The 25549-nt window shown below is 37.5% G+C and overlaps 1 protein-coding gene across 4 annotated transcripts in view; it reads right to left on the bottom strand.

The window, feature by feature from the left end:
* LOC121304164 (poly [ADP-ribose] polymerase tankyrase-1) overlaps positions 1 to 24624 on the bottom strand; it is a 111350-nt gene extending 86726 nt beyond the window's left edge. For all 4 annotated transcript variants that reach the window (XM_041235136.1, XM_041235151.1, XM_041235143.1 and 1 more), the window contains exons 1-2: positions 24118 to 24624; positions 12684 to 12908 (exon numbers count right to left, since the gene is read on the bottom strand). In XM_041235136.1, the coding sequence (XP_041091070.1) occupies positions 12684 to 12908; positions 24118 to 24565 (673 nt within the window). In that variant the 5' untranslated portion in view covers positions 24566 to 24624. The remainder of the gene's footprint in view (positions 1 to 12683; positions 12909 to 24117) is intronic.
* Between the last annotated feature and the right edge of the window lie 925 nt (positions 24625 to 25549).

The raw sequence follows: 25549 nt of genomic DNA, 5'->3' as shown, positions 1-25549 counted from the left end.
CCACAACAAACCTGGCAAGAGAGGGCCGCCCACCAAAACTCACAGACCAGGCAAGGAGGGCATTAATTAGAGAGGCAACAAAGAGACCAAAGATAACCCTGAAGGAGCTGCAAAGCTCCACAGCGGAGATTGGAGTATCTGTCCATAGGACCATTTTAAGTCGTACACTCCACAGAGCTGGGCGTTACAGAAGAGTGGCCAGAAAAAAGCCATTGCTTAAAGAAAAAAATAAGCAAACACGTTTGGTGTTCGCCAAAAGGCATGTGGGAGACTCCCCAAACATATGGAAGAAGGTACTCTGGTCAGATGAGACTAAAATTGAGCTTTTTGGCCATCAAGGAAAACGCTATGTCTGGCGCAAACCCAACACCTCTCATCACCCCGAGAACACCATCCCCACAGTGAAGCATGGTGGTGGCAGCATCATACTGTGGGGATGTTTTTCATCGGCAGGGACTGGGAAACTGGTCAGAATTGAAGGAATGAGGGATGGCACTAAATACAGGGAAATTCTTGAGGGAAACCTGTTTCAGTCTTCCAGAGATTTGAGACTGGGACGGAGGTTCACCTTCCAGCAGGACAATGACCCTACGCATACTGCTAAAGCAACACTCGAGTGGTTTAAGGGGAAACATTTAAATGTCTTGGAATGGCCTAGTCAAAGCCCAGACCTCAATCCAATTGAGAATCTGTGGTATGACTTAAAGATTGCTGTACACCAGCAGAACCTATCCAACTTGAAGGAGCTGGAGCAGTTTTGCCTTGAAGAATGGGCAAAAATCCCAGTGGCTAGATGTGCCAGACTTATAGATACATACCCAAAGGGACTTGCAGCTGTAATTGCTGCAAAAGGTGGCTCTACAAAGTATTGACTTTGGGGGGGGGGGGGGGGTGAATACTTATGCACGCTCAAGTTTTCTGTTTTGGTGTCTTATTTCTTGTTTGTTTCACAATAAAAAATATTTTGCATCTTCAAAGTGGCAGGCATGTTGTGTAAATCAAATGATACAAACCCCCAAAAAATCCATTTCAATTCCAGGTTGTAAGGCAACAAAATAGGAAAAATGTCAAGGGGAGTCTTTCACAAGCCACTGTAAACAATCAAGACCAGTATCTACACTATTACTAAACAGCAGTAACCATATAATCTTAGTTTACAAGACTGAGTGGCAAAATGGTTACTAAATAAACAAAAACAACAAACACAGCCTTCTAGAATCCCTGTAGTAACTAAATCTTCAATAGGATGTATTGTCAGAAACTGTCAGTACTCTCTTAAAAGAATACATTTGCATTACAGCCCTGAAATAAATTTACAGCAAGCCAATACCGAAAAACCAAGACATTCTGCAACATCAAAAACAGTATCTAAACAAAAAAAATTATAGAAAAATAAATAATTAAATAAAGTAAATAAATAAAGTCTCGCAAATTTATCAGTTGCAATAACATTCAGAGAAACAATTTTTTTTTTTAAAAAATCCAGAAAAATTGTCTTGCTAGTTTTATAGAAACAACAAAAAATAAGGGAAAAAACTAAAATATAAGTCCCAAAAACTTATTCTCCACTTACTAAATAACTATTCATTCTGTACTTTACATTCCAAACCGTATCAGCATCTTCACTGGTCCTGAATCATTTCAAAACACCCCAGCACTTCAGGTCACCAGTTTCCCAGACAGCTACCGGTCCAGGACACTTCCGATATACGCAGAGAATAATCCAGACTTTTAAAACAACTACTTCCTTTCAGAGTTTTAAAAGTATCTAACCATTTTTTTTTTTTTTTTTTTTTTTTTAGGCTTGGATACCAAAGCAAAAAAAACAAAAACAAAACTCAAGCCAAACTCTCAATGCTGCCAGTTTGGTTGTTCTCTATAATCTGATGTAATTTCCTGACAACGCTCTCTATCCAACTTGCTTTCTCTCTCTCACTCTCTGAAAACTGGGATATTTCAAGTTTTTTTTTCAAATTGGAATTTAAGAGAGACAGTCTGGCTTTAGGTGTCACTTAAGCGAGTCGCCACATATTGTAACGTCTGGCTGTAAAATAAAAACACACACACAGGGGCCACGGCCCATATCCCTGCTGCTATGCGGTCTCTGCCTATGTTCTGAGCAATATTATGGCTTCCTATTACTTTTTGAAAACTTACGAATATCCAAACAAATATTTAAATTATGAGTGAATATCCAAACATGAAAATCCTGTGTTTGTCCTAGCACTAACTTAAATGTAGATGCATTACCAGCATATTGATAGTGGGTATTATGTGGGTATTGCAGTGAAGCAACAGTCTAACTTGGCTAAAAAATTGGCTTATAGTATAAATGTTTACATATGCAAGACCACCAACAGCGCACAAAACAAATAAATACCAGCAGTGTTGAATACTTCCTGTCATTCAATATAAAATCCATCCATACAGCCATTATCAGTAACCGCTTAATCCTTTACAGGGTAGCAGTGAACCGCAGCCTAACCCAGCAGACACAGGGCGCAAAACAGGTCTACACCCTGGACGGGACGCCAGTCCATCGTAGGGCACCACACACACACACAGAGGGCAATTTAGAATAACCTTAACAGCATGTCTGTGGGAGGAAACTGGAGCACCCGGAGAAAAGCCACATAGACATGGGGAGAACATGCAAACTCCACACAGACAGACCCCTAGGCCAGAATTGAACCCAGGACTGGCGCTGTGAGGCAGCAGTGCTAACCACCACGCCACCTTGCTGCCTCAATATCAAATAATATTGAAATCATATAACTATGATTCAATATTCTTTGACTACAACAGAAAATGTACCATAAAAACACGTTACACATACCTGGGTATCTCGAGACAAAATGAGGACTTGAACACTACTTCAGACATCAAATACCACACTGGGATGTCTAACGATCAGACCTGGGGTCAATTACAATTGTAATTGTAATTACAATGTAATTGTAGTTTAAATTTGGCACACCTGCGTAACTGTAATTATAACTACCGTGAAGAATAAAATAAGATTTGAAAATGAAGCAGACAATCCATTCAAAATATTAAAGTGAATGAGTGCATGTACAGGATAAAAATTCATATTAAGGTTTATCGGATCAAAGCCAAATGCAATCTGAAATGTCTATATGAGGCTAGGAGTGTCTGATGAAGGTTTGGTGGAAAATAAAGGCAGCTACCATGTTCATCCAGTATAGTGTGACAGACAGTCATGGGGGTGTTTGTCAACAAAGCATCTCCAGTAGGTCAAATTGTACTGTCTCTCTTTAAAAAGGTTATATGACCTCAATGTTGCAGCCACTTTAGGTTAGAGGTCAATGTCAGACACAAACACAAACATAACACTGAGATATGAGGCTCTAATAAAGTCAGGAAAGGGTTAAACTTGACCCCTTGAGTAAGAAAGCAGGGCAGAGAAAACCTACACACACCAGGCATCTAGTAAATACTCATAGGCTACTTATATTTTACTTATTTCTTTGCCACAACAAAAAGAACTACACAGCGAAAAAAAGCCTACAATCCACTTACAGGAGTATGTAATGCTGCCCTTTCAAACAAACCCCTTTGAAGGTGTTCTCTTAGAATATGCATCAATAATTACATTTCTTGTTTCCAGGTCAAAATGACTTTCACATGGCAAGGACGCAGAACAGTTACATTGAGTGCGTTTTGATTAAAATGCAATGGAGCAACGCATGCTGTTCAGACTCAATAACTGGTAGTCAGAGTAAACAATTTTCAATTTATTAATTAGAATTACATTATAAGAATTAATACTGTACTGTGTTTGGGGGGGAGGCAAAGTGGTGAGTGCAGTGCAGAGCAGATTAATCACACAGACAATGACTCACAGGTGCAAGGATGTTTATTAATAATGTCCAGAGCCTTATGGCAAACAGGTCTCCATAAAATGCAGGGGTGAAAGTGATGTCCGGGTTTATGCTGGCTTTTGCTATAGCTCCAGATCGTGCTACTGGTAGTCTATTAAAAACAGACAACTAGTTAACAAACACTAACAGACACAAGACAAAACTCATGGTTCACAATATGGCAGCACAGACTCCTTGTAGGTTTAAAACACTAACCATTTACCGAGGAACAGACCACTTACACTATTCCCTCTATTATACCCTCGCTCATGACCCCTAGGTTAACCAGCTCATCCGCTCCTCCAATCCTAGGATGCCATGCCGTCTCCCGTCCAAGTCATTGAGCTTGGGTGCCGTAGCTCAGTCCCCCCTCCTAAATGGCCGACAATGTTGGGCTGCGAGCGGTAAGACGAGGATATAGATAATAACTGGGCAAAATTGGGGGGGAAAACCAGGGTAAAAAATTGGAGACGACTAAATTTATGTAAAAAAAATGTGTTTCACCAGAAGAGCAAGACCGATATATATATATATATATATATATATATATATATATATATATATATATATATATATATATATATATATATATATAGAGAGAGAGAGAGAGAGAGAGAGAGAGAGAGAGAGAGAGAGAGAGAGAGAGAGAGAGAGAGAGAGAGAGAGAGAGAGAGAGAGAGAGAGATATATAGGGCTGCAATGATGGGTATAATTTAACCTTCGAAGGTTCGGAACACATTACTGAAGGAAGGGTCGATCCTTCGATGGTACTATTTTGCATAATTTACTGGTGACATCACCATAGCTACTTGTTTAATGTTGACTGAAAATGCTAATATTTTACAGGTAAGCCATATAAAATGAATAACACATTCACATGTAGTTTATATAGAACTGTAATCATTTTTTGTAACTAAATACATTGTTTATTTACACGTAACTGACGCTGCTTGCGAGTAAGCTTGCAAATCAGCAGCACTAACTGCACCGGACTTGGGTAAAACAAGCTTAATTTAACAGTCACTGTTCCAAGCAGGTTATCAGTGACATTTTACTACTACTAAAAATAGTAATAGCAATAATAATAAAATGAATTTACGATTGTAAAGTGACCCCAGAGATTGGTTGTGCCTCCATGATACATCAACAGTCGTTGCACAGTTTGCATTCAACTTTCTTTTGGTCGTCTGGGCATTTAACAAAAAAATAAATAAATAACAAAACAGCAGAGGTGTTTGAGTCATTTCTCTGAATACAGTTTATGCTATACAGTGCTTTGCTGTCGAGATGTGAATGAAGAAATGTGCCTCTGGTTAACATGAGCTGGAGGTGGGGGGAGGGACGGACGGTGCTGGGTTTTTTCGTAGTGTTAGCATTTATTTCAAACATATTCTACCATAGCAGTTCTCTTACACTGTCTTGTACACAAGGTATTCAGTAAATATTTTATTGACGCACTACAACCGCGATAGGTACCCCCCAGTGCTTTGGATACTATAACCTGCTCCATACAGAGTTGATCCATATAACGATTTACTATCAAGAATGTAAGCTGTACTGTTGCTTTTAAAAGTTACTGAGAATGTGCCTGTGAACAAATACAGGATAATGTTCCAGAGATCAAGAGTAACCTGCTTTTATTAATTTATTTTACAGATATTATTTCGTTTAAACAACCTGCCTGTCAGGCACGTGGCTCTCTACATCATGGTGTCGGAACAGGAGCTGGTGAGAAATCCAGGAGTAACCAAAAGTAACGTTTGGGGGCATTTTTGGTTCTGGAAAATTTAAGGACAAGACAGTGTACCTCTTATAAGCAAGGACAAGGTTGTGTGTGCGATATGCAAATTGGAAACTACCTATCACGGAAATACGACAAACTTTGCTGTACATCGAAAAACAAACATCCAGAAAAAGTAGATGATATAAATAAATAAATAAAAAAACACCAAACCAAAATGATCAACCAGAGAATGTGTCACTGTGGAAAGTTCCATCGCAGGAAAGGGTAGGCTAGCTCTAATGTACTGTTTGGAAAAATTACGCTATAGTTGTATTCACTGAAGATAATGCAAATCTAAGTGGCTATGCAAAGTCATGTAAAGTTTTGATTAAATATGACAGTAAAAAGTGAAATGCATCTCTGCAGCTGCTGCATACTGGCCAGAGGCTGCTGCATTCGCCACAAGCTAGGATACGTAATTCATAAATTGTAACATACAAGCAACATGATAGCAAAGGTTTACTGTATGAAATGTTTCTGGTCAGGTATCAGTGCTAGGCCAGGCTTAGTTCTCAAATTCAGATTTTAGTTTTTGTTAAGCTTTATGAGCCCCTTGTGGCCACTGGGCATATAACGGTCATTTCAAAACTTATTAAAATAGATTACATTGAAATATACAAACAAATTGCATTCCCTAATTCAGCTCAGATTTTACACAGAGATGCAGAGATTCATAAAGATTTGTCTGCATTTTCTGGGATCATATATTTTGCCTTGTCAGCAAAGGGAACATGAAAGAACAAAAACAATCTACTGTTGCAAAACGTGTTTGAATAATGTGATTAAACCACAAAGGCATTATTTAGCAAACATTTAGGCTTGGCACTTTTTTTTGTGGAGCTACTGAAAACACACACAATGTGCAATTTTAAAAATTGTACTTTGTTGTACTGGAAAGTAAAATAGTCAAAAGGCAAATAAACTCTAGATTAAAATATACAAGGTGTATGATCTATTATAAACATATAGGTCTACTGGTACGCAAAACTTTGATACGCATGTGGCACTTCTGTTTAAGACAAATAACTTCTTTCAGATAGCAACCACAAAGTTGCAAAGCCTCCTTAATCAATTTACATCAAGGTTCAGCAATAACCACATTACTGTTGCTGAATTTAAATGATCTGACTCCATAAGATGAAAATCAGGAATGGATTTATGACACCATGGCACAATTAGCTGGCTTATGATAATCCTGCCATTGCATGGGTGTGAAACTTGCAGTGCATTCATGCTAGGCATCTCTCTGTACCAAAATATGCCACGACTCAGTCATAACTGTGGGGTGCCATGGCACTTCTGGGGTCAATCAGATATTCAGGGATACCACCAAGATATTTAGGAATGAAGGGGTTTGAGTGGGTTTAATGTACCACCCCTGGGCATTTATCACTGATAGAAAATAGGTAACAGGGTGGGGTAGCACTGCTCTTGTGAGGCAAGTGAATGGAGTAAAGAGTCACAGTACAATGTTAGATATTCCCAGCTTCTGAAATATTTAAGATGTGACTGTACTCCCCTGTGATTACTGTCTGCTATTTACTGTCTGGCATTTAACCTTCATGGTCTCTGAAGCTTGACAGAAGGGAAAAGCTTCTGACTATTAATGTCTATACTGTAGGTGCTTAGGACGAATCTGAACATAGGCTCAAGCCCTGCTTTTCAGAGACTTTATAAATTATAAGGAACTACGACAAACAAGTGCCTAGCACTGATTTTTCAGGGAAAGAATTATATTTTAATTTGTTACTCTCATTCCACATGACAAATCTTAATGAAGGCGATTTGGTATTTGGCACAATAGATTGTGACATACAACCGTTCTTTGTTTTTTGCAGCTAAATTGAGCTGCATACAGCACAAGGGATTAATACTCTCATTCTACCAGTCACCTCAGAAAAATATAGACCGGTGGTACAATACTCTGAGCTCACATCAAATGCAAACATTGCAATCTACAGTATACCTAAAAGCCACAATGCCAGCAGTATCATGACACAACAGCAGCAGCTGTCCTTGGGTGCACTGACACTTCAACCTTTCACTATACTACACTTGTTTCATAATCTGTCTGGAGACACACCTCTTGTTAAATTTTGCAAATAACGCAGAATTAGCAAAGAAACAACTGGCAGGATTTACGTTAAAAGGGGCGCTGTTTAAATTACAATCGGGTAATACACAGCAGTGAATCTGTGTAGCAATGAGTCAGCCAACAGTTTTTTTAGCAAGGTGTCATTCTATTCTGGTTATTGCAATGCCAGTAAAATGCTAAACTTCATTTGTGAAGTACTGTATATCAATAAGCTAAACAAGTATTTTGAAAAAACTTTCATTTGCAGACTGAACTACAGTGTAAGTGGAAGACTGTAAATAGGACATTAGTTTTCTGAACTGCTGTAATAGAATTAAGTTAAGTTTTCCTGTTTATTAATACCAGCAATGAGACAAGGTATGTTTATAAATATTATGACATGTGTCTTCAGGTGCTTTACTTACTATTACAAGAGTCTGATTGACCTTGGCTTTAATAAAAACATAAATAAAAATAATAATTGTGGGAATATTTATTAATTTACTTATTTTAACTATCAACATTATATTTATGTTCAAATGCCATGTTTAATTATTAATAAATTGACCAAAAAAAAAAAAAAAGTGGGGAAAAATGTGTAATGCAAATGACATCCACAATAAACATTCTGCAAAACATAAAACCTGCATCTCCTTGTTAACGGACTGTAAAGTGTTTAAAAGACTGATCTTGATGTCCACAGATTCATTGGCTTGGTTTCCATTTAGTTTAGAAACTCAAAATTCTCTCTCCATTGTCGTGAGAATGTGACACAGCCACACATTCCTCAATCTACAGGAAGTGCATGGCCAAAACATGGCATGGCTAAAAGGGGTGGGTACATTGCATTCTCATACTAAAAATCTGTGCAAATTGACTAAAGTTCTTTTTTTTCTCACATGGCAACAAGTTTGAAAGCCATATCATATGTTCGCAAGACTTCAGAAGTTAAGATACCATTTATGAGCCTCGCTCAATTTTCTTACTAAAGGCTATACCAAGCAATTATTTATTAATTAATAACTGAGACCTGCTGAAAGCAGCCCTGGCAACCTTCTTCCACCAGATAGAGAAAAGTGACCACAGTACGAGAAGATTAGATAACTCTTCAGTCAGTATTTGTATTTATAGTCTTGTAATATCATTTGTAAAAGACAGACAAATGCATCGGAGAACAGAAGTTTACCAGCTTAGACGCTTTTTTTACAATATGCAGTTTGTTTCAGAATCATGGAAAACTCTGTTAAAGCCTGGTTCATACAGTACTGTTGCAGATGAATAAGATACGTCAGGTGCAGACAGCTAGCTGTGCAGCTTCACTATTTACTGTGGGACGCATCAGGTCGCAGCCCTTTTCACTAGGCAAAGTGGTCACAGCTGTTCATACTTTAAATAAGACTGCATTCGCGAAATTGGATACATTTACATTTAAGTAGATGTGCTGAGTTTGTATCTCTACACAAGAGGATTAAAACAAAAACAACGTTGTTGGTACAGCCATCCTCTCAACCAACAGAGATTCCAAGAGAGAATTTTAAACGAGATGCGGGTATGCGACAGTGAGAGGTAATTGACAGATTAAAGGTTTGAGGATCTGTTAAGGCTGTACGCCTTTCAAAAAAAAGACGCACATCGCAAGATTGTAGATTTCGTAATACCGACTTTCGCAGGGTCGGAGACCCTTGACCAGACCAGAAATGTCCGAGTTTGAAGTATGTACTATAAGTTGTGTACTCTAAAGTAACATTTAAACTGGTCAGTATTCTTGTTTTTTTTTGTGTAGGCCTACTATGTAAAAGCTCATGTAGGTCGATGTAGCTAAAACTACATTATTTGTTGAACTTTCCGTGAATTCTTGGTTTTTTGCCGCACCTTGCCCATGAAATGTACTAAAAATGACCGTGCCGAAATCAAAGCCTTACTTATCACACAACTTCTGCACAAATAAAGCAAGGGCTCATGAAAAAAAAAAAGAAGCCAACTATCAAAAGGGCACAGAACTACATCAGTGCTTCCCCATGATTGTCAAAAGTACATTGTTAGGAACTTTACAATAGACTAATAATAATTTCAAAACAGGTGAATCAGTTTATACATATAAAATCACAAATATACTATTGACATGCATATCTTCAGACTATGGCTGATGAGTGACAAATCTCAAAAGGAGCCGAACTCTCCATTTAGGTCATCAATAAACCCTCACATAAAAATATTTTACTTCTCGCATAATAATTACAGTAGTTATAACCTTTCAGAAAATTAATTGAAGAATCACACTTCTTTTACCAGACTTTTTATTTTTTATTCATATTACAATGTACCAATTTTGATGGTTGCAATGCTGAGTAACCAAAAAGCAAAGCATATATTAACTTACGTAGTTAAATAAATAAACTTCAATTGAATTAGTAGTAGCAGAGGCATACTGGCACAACTTTAGCAGAGCACATTAAGGAATTTATTTTGCGCTATGAGAGCATCTTAATATAAGGCTCTCTGGGACAGGGGTACCCGCCTCCTTTATGCACACATGATTTGTCAGGACTCTCAGGTTTGCAGATGGCTGTGTCTCTGAGATGCGGATCTGCCCATCTGATGCAGGCAGCTCCAATGTTGATTATTATTATTATTATTATTATTATTATGTATTTATTTTTTTAATCATGCAGTAATAGAGCTGTGTTGTGCAAGCTTCAGAATGTTGGCAGGCTCATACCCTGCATTGTAGTTCCTGCTGTGGAGAACTAGAAAAACCTGGGACCTGGTACGTCTTGGATCACAGAGGACTGACGGACTGAGCACTATACTTAATCAATGAAACTCTGCAGGGGTTCTCAAACTCAGTCCTGGGGACCCCCTGTATCTGCTGGTTTTCATTCCAACCGAGCTCTCAATTACTTAACTATACCCTTAATTGAACTGATAATTAGACCTTTTTACTTGTTTTTAGCTCTTAAACAGTTGCAGTTTAAGTTACTTATAAAATGTTACAGATAACTAGAAATCTGCAACTGTTTAAGAGCTGAAAACAAGTAAAAAGGTCTAATAAGGCAAATTATCCGTTCAATTAAGGGTCTAGTTAAGTAACTGAGAGCTCGGTTGGAATGCAAACCAGCAGACACAGGGAGTCCCCAGGACCAAGTTTGCACTAATAAAAAAACATGTTTAGAATGTGTTTCTATGGTTACACAAACTGTTTTACTGTTGTGGTAAAACTGATGCAGACCTAACCTAATACTACTGCCTTCAATTTTAAGTCAAAGTTCAAACACACAGATGCAACACTCACTGTATCAATCAAATGCAGGAGTATTAACACAGTAAGATTCGAGCACCTATAAAAATGCATACCATTGTTCAGAATCTATTTGGGGAGCAAAGCCATTCATTCAACTGCAAACCACGTCTTCAATTAGTCTTTGCTTTGCACAGTAGTATTAACTATACAATTGATGGCAGCATGAACTCAGCATTTTATATGTGTGTATAGAATTGGCGACCGCACTTCTATAATTGTGCAGTTGTAATATGGGGAATGGCATGCTGCAGCCACAGGCAAAAAAAAAAAAAAAAAAAAAAAAAAAAAAACCTTTGAAAGTGGTCTTAAAATCACCAGCGCATAACCTATGTTGCTTAACAAAACTACTGACTCAGGAATACAGAGCCAATATCCTGCCGAGTCCCCCCTCACAGTGTTACTTAATAATAAATTTAAAAAAAGAAATGGTACACAATGGTCCAACTACACCACTTTATTGAAATTGATTTCTGCACTGTGTTGCATTTGACAGATGACTTTTTAGCCTGGTTACCCAACAAGAAAGCAAAATCTGTGTAACATACCATATATCAAGGGATGCAATTATTATTAGCAGATACCGGGGAAAAAATGGATATTCATTTGGCTAGATGCAGTAAGAAAAACAGCCTCTGACATGTGCATACCACAAGTTACATGTCTGTTTGGGATCATAAATCAAGATACATCAGTTATTTTATTAGGGTAACATGGTGGCCTATAATGCACCAAAGTTACACAAAACAGGTTAGTGAAATTGACTCATTAACATCAGTAACTGATTTGTAACACACAAAATAGCATTGAAAATTACTAGTTCTGGGCATTTTCCATGATAATTATCTTGAGTTTTACAACATTAAGACTAATTTTGGCCAATGGAATTGCCACATCTATTTATTAAACCAAAACCTGCAATTGCTCTTCTAAATACAACTGTGTCATCAAGTGCTGGGTAAATGGTGCTATTGCCCACCAAGCTTCCCCTTCCACTGCAGTTTGATTTGCCATATATGCAAAGTAAATTATCCATATATTAAATTAAAAATGATTTATTATTATAACAACTGTAGCTGTCTGGACTTCGTTAATACTCAACTCCAACTTCCCCCAAACATCTGTTTTTTTGCCTACCTTCCTAATTTTACATGGGTTAGTCATGATGAACAGCAACCTTGGAAATTTAGACAGGCCCACTCTGAAGTGCAGCCTGTGTTTATAATGACCTCCAATAATACTTTACAGCTCCTCAGTAATCACAATTGACGATAAAAGGTACAGTATGTACAGTGTGCAGTCTAGACTAATCTTAATGTACTATATTTAAGGTCGCAATTCTTTCAACTAGGGGTTGTTTGCTATTTAATATTTATAATATTGTATCAGCTTCCTGAATCACATGCAATTATTTGACATTACTGCGTTATGAACTAATTGTTAACCCTCCCCTTTAACCAACCCAATTCAGAAACTGTTGATCTACAAGATTAGATTGAATTACGCACAGCCAAAAACAATTTTAAACCATCAATATAAAATGTATCTATAAAGCTGGTTCATTTCAGTCATGGTTCACCTGAATCTGATTAATATAATTCTGGGAATCCACAATCAAATTTCATAGCAGAACACTTAATGACTTACCGATACAAACGTCAATCTTGCCTTTGATCGCTGCCTCGTGGAGAGGTGTATAGTTCCAGTTATCTCTGGCGTTAGGGTCTGCCCCTTGGCACAGCAGCAGGCTGACTACTTCAGCATGGCCAAAAGAGCAGGCGTTGTGAAGCGGGATCAGCCCCCCATCATCTCTTGCGTGGACATTGGCACCATTCTGCAAGAGGTGCTCCACCACATCCTTCCTGCCAAATCCTGTAAACAAGAATAATACATTGAGTGAGGAGAGCAACTTCCTGGTCTTCACTGGATTCCAATTTCAACAGTGAGTAAACAACAAATAACTGAATACATGTGATGCCAAAAGTTTGTACAGAGCAGCCTATTGTGGTCCCATCTGGTTCGTTTCGTTTGGAACAATGTGTCAATGTGCTTGCTGTTCACACTTATCTGCAAAGGAACCCCTTGAACATGTGGCCTGGGCCTCAATGGATTAATTTCCTGAATAAATAAATAAATAAATAAAAATAAACGAAGGGGCAGAGTTAGTTTGGATGCAAGCTAAAGTTTATTTTTGTTATAACAGAGTTCATTTGTTTGCAAGTGCACTTTTTCGTTTATATGGTCTGTGAACCAGATGTTAACAATATTCTGCAAGGTATATTGAAAGGTGGCAGCTATTGAAGTATTGCTTCAGTTTTAATAGCATGTTTTAGATTCACTAATTTAATTTATACATTTGCCGTAGGACAATAGTGCAGTATTCAGTTCTGCAACACTACACTGTTCTCCTACTGGCATTAAATCTGACAAAAGACTGAATATTTTACTATTTTTGTTCAGTTCTGCTTAGATTTTTGTGGCTGAGCAAATCTGTATCAGAGAAGTTGAAATTACTGTACCAACAAATGTATCCAGACCAAAGGTGAGGCAGATTTCAAAGCAAGTACAGGAAATTTTACTAGGAACATTTTAGTTTTAAAACAAAAGCACAGGTCGAACTGAAAACACAACACGGTTGATTACTGAGATGACCACCACTGACATACAACGAATTTCAAATGTGGAGGACACCGGATTAAACAAGTAAATGTCTTTTGTTGAACCAGATTACAGAATGCCGTGTTGACAGTTTTAAAAATCAACATGTTGCGATGCCGTACTTTCTGCTTGTACGTGACCAAAAGCACGCTGGACATCGGATGACTATCCAACGACAATGATGCCACGTGACAAAGGTAGGAAGTAGACAGCAAAAGAAAATGTTGCCATTATTTGCAGACAACCTCTTGTTCTTAATATTTAACTTGCACATTTTAAACGATTAAGCAAAATTAAAAACGTTTAACACTTTATTAATATTTAAACTCCAAATGATTAAACAGCCCTAGTTTAAAGTTGTAGGACTTCTTCGCCATCCTGATCAAGTTGTATCAGCAGAAATAAACTTTATTATATGCCTGTAACAGGGTGATGTGTTACGTGTGTGGGTAGTCACTGGATAATACTGAGACAGACAGCGCATTGGTGTTGACGCGCCACCCAGGCGTGCAGATTTAACACAGTGCTGATACTAGGGTACCAGTAATGGTAGCCATAGTGTCACATTTAATACAAAAAAAAAAAAAAAAAAAAGTTTGCCACACTAAATGGCGAGCACTAGTCCCACTAAAAGAAACATCCCGCTCCAGGAACCTACTACACTATCAGCTCAGCGCCGGAGGAGCCCACTGCTTAAATGGTCGCCTAGCAACGTGTCTCCTGCAGCGTATGGCAGCTGCTTTCCAACAGGCACACACACAATCCAAGAACCCGCAACAGGGCAGCCTCCATTCCCAAGCTGTTCATAACTCTGAGGTCCTGCTGTATTTTTAAAATCCAAAACACACACACACAAAAATACTACTTTAAATTGTGTTTTGGCTCCCTGGCAACAATAACAATAAACAACATTTTTAAAAATACAGTGGTAACCTTAATATCACAGTATACAGTACATCATGCAAGTCATCAAATAAAGGTTTAAATGAAGAAAGACCAAATCACTTAAATTACTGTAATTCACAAAAACAACCAACAAATCACACTTCCTTTCAGGGAATAATTGAAACATTTGGTATTTAGTATTTTACTATGCCAAATAACTTGGTACATTTCTTTTTTTTATCTAAAATAAACTAAAGTTGTACACTCAATGTTACACTACAACAGTATTAAGATCTATTTACTCAAAATTGCGTGGTGCTGTAGTTTGTTAAAACATTTTAACATATAAAAATTTAATAAATAAACAAATAAATATTTTGTCTAACTGATGGTAAATAGAATTGGGAAATGATTGGTCTTACTGCTTAAAACACAATCATGTACCACAGGTTATTATTTAAGAGCAGAGATGAGTCATTTATTTTTTTTTCAACCAGATAAATAAAATATGTATAGCAAAAAAATTAAGTATTTTAATACTAAAACGTGTTATTAGTTTTATAGCTACACGTCACGACATTGCAAGTAAGTTTTCAATGATTATTAAAAGATTTCTTCACTTGCCTAAGAAAATTGGAATACTGTTTACACAAAACTATGTTGATAATAAGTAGTCTATCCTGCTGCAGTTGCTGATCTATGCTAATTTTAATTGAGACATAGATCATGTTCTTATAGTGCAGATTTCCGCAGTTCTACACAGTATTACACAGAATAGCAGAGAATCGCTGTAGACGTCGCTCAGCACCCACAGAAATCTGTTCAGATTCTGCACAGCCCAGCGCAGCTTTGTTACTGCGGGAGGCTGGCTGCAGCTGTGAACCAAAGGGACGATGCAAAGATCACGAGTGACCTGCTAATCGTAATGCAAATAACCACAAAAACTACTGCTGCCACCTTGTTAGCGGAGGTGAATGAATTATTCAATGAAGCTGTGAACAGCCTTGTCAACTCCATATTAAATAAATAAATCATTTAAACAATGTATTAAATCCGTAATAAGTGACGTATAATTTTACAATAGTTAATGTTAATCGATTACATTAAACTGACTGTTGATAATCCAGACAAATGTAAATATAGCACGTTGAAAATGTGTGCTATGCTGCAAGGTTTGGAGAAGGCAGCTTTAAGAGAAACACGTGTGACGTCAGAGAAACAGCAGCCAAGAGCAGCCAGTGCAGGGTAGGAATACAAAATAAACTTTATAGGCTAATTAGGGCTTCTGATTTTCGGTTTTAACCAATGAAACACGATAAAACACCCCCGATACAAAAAAAAAATGAAATCTGCAGATGGCCAATAAACACAGAAAAACACCGGAACTGTGGAAATGGTTAATCAATTCACATTGACTTTACCCTTTTCCCCCATTAAAAAATAAAACCTACTACAAAAATAATAATAAATACATTTCCCAGTGCTGCTGGGGAATGTCCCGTCTTCCTAACTTGTATCTATGATGGATTAGTTCTGAATACTATAAACCTGCCCAAACTACTGAGTGACAGCACATTCCTACATTTCTATTGGAAATTGCTAGCGAGACTTAAAATGAGATTACAGTCAGGAATGGAGGCTTGTTAGCAGGATTTAAAGCTGCATTACAGTTAAGATACAGAGGATTTAAAACAGAATTGTGGTGAAATGTACAAAAATACCTACACACAAAAACCCCAGAAGAATGTGCCCAAGACCATATTTTCGTGATTTCATTGAGGAAGACAACAAAGGAAAGAAGTTACAACTTAAGTGTGCAAGTACTGTCGAGTTACTACTGTACATATTTTAACAAAAATACAAAATTCTCAAGCATTTTGTAAAGTAACCGAAAACACTAATTTCATACAGTATATCAAAAACGAAATCCCGAAAAAAAACGATTTACATAAATCTTAAATAGCTAAAAATAAGCACCGAAAAACACAAACCCTACTTATAATTGTGTGTAATTATATAAAACAAATTTAACATCTCCCAGCATCGTGATCCCAATGGATCTCCCCAAGCTGTAATTTCTACAACACACAATCACCTTTGGCTCAGCTCTTTAGACAGGAAGACTGAAAATTCTGACAGGCTGAATAAAAAATGTGTCTATGAGGACCTGGCTGGAGTAAACAATAAGGAAGAAATATAGCAAACAGTTACTCACTGCAGAGACACGATATTCAGTTTGATCTTCCAGCAATGCACGGAATACTGCTCAGAAAAATGAAGCCGTTCACATACTGTAGATTATTTTCCAATTGTATTTCCAGCACAATGAACTGTATTACTGTAACAATTCCTCCAATTTAACTACTTTTTACTCTCTCTTATAGTGAACATGTCATGTGACACTATATGCCTTAAAGTGGTAATAAACAAGTAACAGAAATATTTCTTGATGTTTGTTGCTGAACATACTGTAGGCTTAAGTTTAACCAAACAGAGCTTACCTTTGTTCTCTGTAATACTTCAATAATTTTTACCTGACCCTAAGCAGAGCCATGGTGGTTACATGCAAATTAATCCCTTAGCAATAAGGTGTGCATTACACACAATGAAAGGTACAGTAAGCTCACTTTTAATAATAATCATATAATAATATCTTTATTTTTATATAGCACCTTTCATAGTAGACCAGCATCAAAAAGCTCTTTAAAAGAGGTAGGCTGTGAACTGTGCAATTATATGCAGAGTCACTTACAATAGGACATTGGTTTAAGCATTTGAGGTCCTATGTCAGACCAGGTTCGACATTACAATTTTAACTTTCCAGCCCTTTGTCGGTATCTGATAGCCCCTGCACCACAGGAGATAACACGGATATAAGCTTGGCTGGAGATGCAGTACTGAGCGTCCTTTTTCGATTCAGTGTCTTTTAAACCTGTTTAACTCTGGGGGAAAAAAAATATTGTCAACAGTGCATGTAAAATAAATAGTGAGTGTGAAAATAAATTGGACCTGATGCGCCTGACAAGCACTCAATAAACAGACTGCTAAGGGTTAACATCTCATCCACAGGTTGGAGCACAAGGAGGTTAAGTGACCTTCTGGTTACAAGCCCTGGACTTTAGCCACTGGTCCACACTGACTCCTTGTTAAACTTCCACTCCTATAAACACCCTTTAAGTGGTGTATGTGGATCATTTCTGGATAAATGGACTGCACTGCTTTCAAATTACTTTTAAAACAAACACATTGCATGAGAAGCTCAGTGTATGCCTTTCAACACTGGTGCAAAACAAATTAAATTATACCAATTAACATTTTATTGGACCTGCGACAAACAAAAACAGGACTTCATATGTTTTCTTAAATAGGCTAATTAAAGATAAAATCATTCACATGTAGGGACAACCACTGTAGGCTATGTTTAAAGACTGCAAATCAAAATACACTTTTTGCTAATGTTGTTTTAATGCAGAAATATGAACAGCAGGAAGAAACTAAGGCTTGGACTCTGCTCAGCTTAATTTGTCACAGTCAAGTGTAACCTATACAGCAGTGCAGAAAACCATTTAGGCTATGAATAGATGCTGTATCTTTTCCATTTTTTTCTAGTTGAAACTAGGGATGCACCAATAATTGGATCAGAATCGGAACCAACTATTAACAAAATACCATCATCTGTAATCTGTGCTTCACTGTCATTATCACGGATTATTATTATTTGCTTAGGCTCAAATCTGTGATGTTATACTTCAGTTTAACATGGGGGTCAGGGTTTTCATCCTCAACCCACGCTCTACAAATTCCCATCCCGTGCTCCCCATCAATCAAGCTAACTCGCCACTGATCAGACCACACTGTTGTGGGTGTGCCAACTAAAATAAAAAGTGATTGGAAATTAACTAGGTATCATTCTTTACTTTAATCCCCCCCACACCACCCCACCCCACCAAAATTGGAACTCTAGAGAGGGAGGATCACCCCCTTCTGAAAAAGTGAAATGCAAGCACTGATGTAGTTTCAGCTGCATAGCTCACTGAAGCCTTCTTGCCACTCTGTGCATTAAACATTAAATCCGGTCAGGCACAGTATGCATGTTATTTGAAAGCTCTGCTACAGATCAGGGAACCCTGTTTCTGTTACACTGAAATACTTACAAAGCTGATATTTTTCAACATGCACTTTGAAGGTGGTAAACTTTCTGCAATACAAAAAAAAAAATACGCAGAATGGAGCATTGAACTTTAACCTAAATGAAGCAAAGACAAAAGTCACAAGTAAGGCTGCTACCTTTAAATCCAAATGACGCATGGAGTGTAAATGGTCTTGCTGTATACCACGATGCACGGTCAGCATTTTGAAATAACTTATTTTCATCTCTTTCAGGTGACAATATAGAATAACCAGCCTCCAATGTATTATTTTTGTATTTATTTGAAGTACACAGAAGCCTTCTCTTGTCCAGTCGGCGGCCGGCTAAATTGCCATCTACTTTGCCAGATGAGCCGCCTAAAATAGTTATTTCAAAAATGGAAAACAATCGTTTTTTACAGTTCTCGTATGTTCCAGTGAATAGTATTCAAAATGTTAATTTTGTTCCAGTAAAATAGCGGCAATTTCCACAATTCATTACGTATGGAAGTCGAGTAAAACATTCCTTCTCTGCAGGTATTTCGTTTCCGAACTTATGTTTTGAAGGACACCGAGTGGACCAATCGGTTTCAAACTTACAAGCCATGTTGGTGATGAAGGCCGAACTGTACAATCATAAACCTGAGTCAGTAACTGTACAGTAGAGTTATGACATTGTATAACTTTTTGTTTTTTAACCAAACAGCCTACATTTTCTATGTAAGATCGTTGTTTTTACTCGAAGTGTAAATATAATGCAAATATACTTTTTTTTTTTTTACCCGGGAAAGGGAACTGACACTTGGGCACAGACGTGCTGGTGTGGCACTGTCTACTGCAGGTCAAAAAAATCAAAACTCTGACGCGAAGAGTGTATACATATAATATAATATATATATAAATATATAAACATATAATATATCTACGTTAATAAGTTTTACACTTGTCCAGGGTACTACATAAACATTAATGCGATTTCTACAGTAAGTAGTCATACTTTAATTTAATACAAATTAAAGCTACTACATCGTGTATTGCAGTGTTTCATGGCAGACTGCGAGCACCAGCCAAAAAGGTAAGCTGCTCCAGATTTCCTATAGTAACTCATGCTAATCTCCTAAAGTGGTATGTCGGTTTATGCTAATCTATATTAATAAAAACATTTGTGTATGTAATTGGCACAACAAAATGATTTTCCGTTTCAATATTACTCTTCCATTTGAAATAGTTTCCATTTCATATACCTATAACTTATTTATGTACTGGACTTTTACTTAAGATACATTGTTCAAGTAAATGCCAATACATTATTTACTGTTATTTGTATTTACTTTAAATCAGGTAACAATTAACAGAATTAAAATATATATATATTAAAAAACAAAAGAAAAAATACAACTTACTGTAGAAATCGAATTAATGTTTACAGAAAATGTGACAGAAACGAACTTCTGAAAACTGTAAAATCAACAGTGTTCAAAGTCGAAGTTCTCGCAAGCACATTTTTTAAATGTATTATTAACGCACTAGCACATTTTTGGACTTTGTAGATAATGAGAAACAAGGACATGGGAAAGTACTATATGTAGACTCAAACTTTGAAGACTAAAAATGAATGTAAACTGGTTGGTTCCATAACTTTTTAGAAACTTAATGCGTCTTGTTTTTGATTTTTGTATAAAATGCAAAGGAAAAAATGTATTACTGTACATGAACAAACAGAAAACAAAATACAGCTTATAGCTTACCTTTTCTGTATTCAAATTTACTACCAATTAATACTGTTTCTCCTAGTCTTCTAATTTAGAAATTGCTTCACATTTTTCTCTTCTATCTCACCTGGTATTATGGTATTTACAGTGCCTATAGTAATTATTCACCCCCCTTGGATGTTTTCAGTTTGTTGTGTTACAATCTGAAATCTTGATGCATTGAAATTGATTTTTTTTTCCCTTTGATTTACACAACCTACTCAACACTTTGAAGAGGCAAGAGAATGTTTATTGTGAAACAGTTAAGGAAACATAAAAAACTGAAATGTCTTGGTTAGAGAAGTATTCACCCCCCTGAGTCAATACTTAGAAGAACCACCTTTGGCAACAATTACAGCTGTGAGACTTTTGGGGCAAGTCTCTACCAGGTTTGCACATCTGGATCGTGCAATATTCGCCCATTCTTCTTAGCAAAATTGTTCAAGCTCTGTCAAGTTGGATGGGGATCATTGGTGGACAGCAATCTTCAAGTCTTGCTACAGATTCTCAATCGGATTCAAGTCCGGGCTTTGACTAGGCCACTCTAGGACATTCACTTTCTTGTTTTTAAGCCACTCCAGTGTCGCTCTGGCTGTGTGCTTGGGGTCATTGTCCTGCTGAAATGTGAATCTCTGTCCCAGTCTTAGGTCTTGCAGACTGAAGCAGGTTTTCCTCAAGGATTTGCCTGTATTTAGCTCCATCCATTTTGCCCTCTACCCTGACAAGCTTCCCAGTCCCTGCCGATGAAAAATGTCCCCATAGCATGATGCTGCCACTACTATGCTTCACAGCAGGGATGGTGTTACCTGGGTGATGTGCTGTGTTGGGTTTGCGTCAGACATAACACTTTGCATTTAAGCCGAATAGTACAATTTTCAGACCACACAGAATCTTTTGCCACATCTTTTCAGAGTCTCCCTCATGCCTTTTTGCAAATTCCAAGCAGGATTTTACATGGGCTTTGTTCAGAAATGGCCTCCTTCTTGCCACTCTTCCATACAGGCCAGATTTGTGGAGTACCTTAGCTATTGTTCACTCATAGACAGTTTCTCCCATCTCAGAGCTGTCATTGGCCTCTTGGTGGCTTCTCTGACCAATGCCCTTCTTACCCGGCTGCTCAGTTTGGGAGGAAGGCCCGCTCTAAGCAGATTCTGGGTGGTGCCTTATACCTTTCACTTCTTAATGATCGACTTCACTGTGCTCCAAGGGATAGTCAATGTCTTTGAAATCTTTTTATACCCCTCCCCTGATCTGCACCTTTCCACAACTTTATCCCAGAGTTGTTTTGAAAGCTCCTTGGTCTTCATGGTAGTATGTTTTGCTTTGAATGCACTACCCAACTGTGGGACCTTATAGAGACAGGTGTATTTAATCTGAAATCATGTGAACCACTTTTATTGCATACAGATGGACTCAATTTAACTTGTGTGAATTCTGAAGGCAGTTGGTTGCACCTGAGCTTATTTAGGAGTGGCATAGCTAAGGAGGTGAATACTTATCTAATGAAGACTTTTCAGGTTTTTATTTTTAATTGATTTGTTTTTTCACACTCCCAGTTTTTCACACATTGAAAGTGTTGAGTAGATTGTGTAAATTAAAAGGGGAAAAAATCCCATTTAAATGCATCAAGATTTCAGGTTGTAACACAACAAATTGTAAAAATGTCCAAGGGGGGTGAATACTTCCTATAGGCACTGTATAACAATGTGACATTGTTTGTTTTTGTGCTTGAAATATAATTGATCTGTTTCATTGCTTTCTGGTTTTGTCTTTCACCAGTTTTTTCAGCGTGTTATTATTGCAAAACCAAACAATGTTTGCTTAAATATGTGGACTTTAGTTGCTTTGAAATGTATTGTGTGCTAAGACAAGTTTGTGGTTTTAAAATTCTAATATAAATACATTATTTTGTAATTACTTTTCATAGACATAAGTAACTTTTACTTGCTCTTTAAATCTCGAGGCCTAAAATTATTTTAAAAAAATGAACAAAGTTGTGCACTTATTTTGAATTTTGGGTCCCTACTAAGGAACATATTTAGGTCCAGGATATGCAGGGTTTAGATCCCTGCAAAACCCTGAAATTTGTTTGCGTTGCCAGTTACAACTGCACTGGGGGAGGACGCGCATGCCCCTCTGCCTTCTATTTGGGATTTCCAGCCTCCTACTTTAAATGAAAATGAAAAGACTGAGGCAGTAATCTAAAGCATAATAATAACAACAAGCAGCACAGCTAGTTACCAGATCTAGGCATGGACTCTCCCAACAAACAGGATGCATTTAAATTTAATGAATGTAAATCAAAACAAAAAACTACTGGTTCCAGCACAAGCTATTTTCTTTTCTAAATGGATTCCTTGGCCAGACCTTTTCTCATGGATAGCAGTGTCTGCTATAAATCTGCCTAGGCTTCTGTCAGCGATTCCCAAACTCTGACTATATTAGGTCCCCAGAGGTGTAAAGAAAATATCTTAAAGCCCTCATAAATTTAGAGCCATTTCAGAAATAACTTTTTTTTTAATACAATGGTTTGTAAGCTAAAGTCAAATATGCATTTTTGTGAGTTAGTTAAATTGATCCTTGGAGAACGACAAAGCCAGATATTTAAAGTCAGTGGTCAATGTCACTGATATGTGCACCACAAGAATTAAGCTCCTAGGGTTTAAAAGTGTTAAACAAAGAAATGTTTTAAGAGAACTCCGTTATAAAAATAAATAAAAACTACAAAAGCAACCATTTTTGGATAGCTCATAAAACAACCATATTTGTATCAATAATGTTCAGACTGTAACAAAGAAAGTTTAAAGCTGGTCAGTCAGATAGAATTTGCATTATACTATACTTTATTTTTCATTTCTTTACAATGTTATTTTATTTTATTTTATTTGTGGAAGGGGGGGGGGGCTAACGGACACGGGGGTAGTAGATTTGATAAACTGAACTTCTCTGACACACTGCCAAATGCAGCAATGATCACAAGTTTATATAAATACTGGAAACAGACAGGAGACTTGTTATTTAAGATCTGTCAAGGGAGGCCCAATAAAGGTCACGTCCGCTTAATAATTCCGTTTTTATTTGAAGTTTTTCACTGTTTTTTTTTTTTCCAAGTTTAAGTTGTTTTATTTTTGTTTATTTAGCATATGACAGTACTTCAAAATGTTTGTAAGTTCTAGTACCCTGGTAGACCTCTCAAGAATCGAGACTCCAATTCCTGCTTATCAAAACGTCAGCTGACAGCAGTTCACCTGGCAGTAAAGAGTTTGAAAAATCCAACACAACCTGGCGTTAGTCAAATTAAACGAAAGTATACAGCTGTGTGGTCACTGGTCTTACTTAATCAACCCTCGAGGAAAGAGTTGACTGCGTTATACGATTAAAAAAAAAAAAAAAACACATGTTATCCTTTAAACACGTAGCGATACAATGCAAGTTCAAACAATGTGTCGATAAAAGTTAATTAATAAAGTACACATGAACATTAACTGATGAATGATTATTTGCAGGCGATCTTTTTTAAGAATATGAATTACATAACTACATAATAATACAAACATGAAGTCTTTTTTTTTTTTTCCTTGCTTGCTGCGTTCTGTTAAATTAAATATGTTTGGTTAACAGAGAACAAACATTAATAAGCCAGCAAGTAGCCAACTGACCTGCAGCAAAGTGAAGCGGGGTAGATTTCCTGCCAGCCATGTCCTTGGCATTCACATTCCCGGTATCCACAAGCCTCTTGACTCGGGACACATCCCCATTACGACAGGCCTCAAATAGCTCCCTGAAAGTCCCGCTCGTCCCGCAACCCCCTCCAATACCACCGGGACTGACAGTGCCAGAGTCAGGGCTGGAGCCGCCGCTGCTGCCCCCGCCGTTAGTTGTTGTAGTGGAGCTACTGCCGCTACTTGGGGCCAGAGCTGGGAGATCAGGGGAGGCCGGAATGATCTCAGTATCATCACTGTTTTCTTGTTCGGCTCCGACCGGAGCCGGTGCTGCTCCAACTGGAGTTGGAGGACTACCAGGGGGACTAGGTGAAAGAGCCGTGTTCCTCGGAGAGGACAGCAGACTCTGCTGTTGTTGCTGAGAAGAGCGACGAGGAGCCGCCATTTTCACAACACAGAGAGTCCCTTTGCTTTGGCAACAAAAACAGCTCTGCTTACTTCCGGGATATTGGCAATGCGCACTTCCGGGACGACCTCGATGGTTGTAGGTTCTTTGTGTACATCTTTATACAGAACAAAGTTTAACATTTACAATAACACAGTCAAATATTATCTGTCATTCCGTTGTGCTGATTGAAATGTAATGCTAACCTTTCTTTCTTGTTTGTTTTTTTAGCCCAGGAAAGTCGGTACTCCCCACCCCATACTACAGCAATGTGGGGGTTCTGTCCAGGAAGTTTGAAGATAGTTGATAACCACACTGAAAGTGTAAGGAGGCCAGGCACTGAATACATAATTTACATTTTCACTGATGATATATATATATATATATATATAGCTATATATATATAGAGAGAGAGAGAGAGAGAGAGAGAGAGAGAGAGAGAGAGAGAGAGAGAGAGAGAGAGAGAGAGATTGCATACATATTTAAGAAAGTTGCTATCTTACAAGCCTACACTGAAAATATTAACTAGGTATTTCATGGAAAATGTGCTTTACTGAGATAAAAACTTCTTGCTTATACACGCATAGCCCCTGCTGCTACATGTAGCTGCAGGAGTATAACTGCTAAGTTTGTAGCTTGACAAAGGAAGGAGGGAGCTTATTCATCATGACATGCTTGCAACTGGAGTTGAGCTTTCCACTTGTGTTTTATTGCAAACATTGCTATATGCCAGGAACACCTGTGAGACTGTCTTGATTAGAGATGTCAAAAATTCTAGTCTTGGTCTTTGTTCCAACCCAGTTCTAAAAAAAAAAAAAAAACCTCCTGATCCTAAAGTAGTTATTATTTCATTGTACCTGTTAAACCTGTAATGAAATGGCCCTCCAGCACCTCGATTGAATAAAACTGGTCTTGATGGACACATTAATCAATGCAGCCACGCCGCTGAGGTACAAGTTTATTGCACAAGCACCCACCACCATG

Source organism: Polyodon spathula, chromosome 2, assembly GCF_017654505.1.
Source record: "Polyodon spathula isolate WHYD16114869_AA chromosome 2, ASM1765450v1, whole genome shotgun sequence".
NCBI lineage: Eukaryota > Metazoa > Chordata > Actinopteri > Acipenseriformes > Polyodontidae > Polyodon > Polyodon spathula.
The sequence above is the reverse complement of the archived record's forward strand: the minus strand, read 5'-3'. Positions and strand labels throughout refer to the sequence as shown.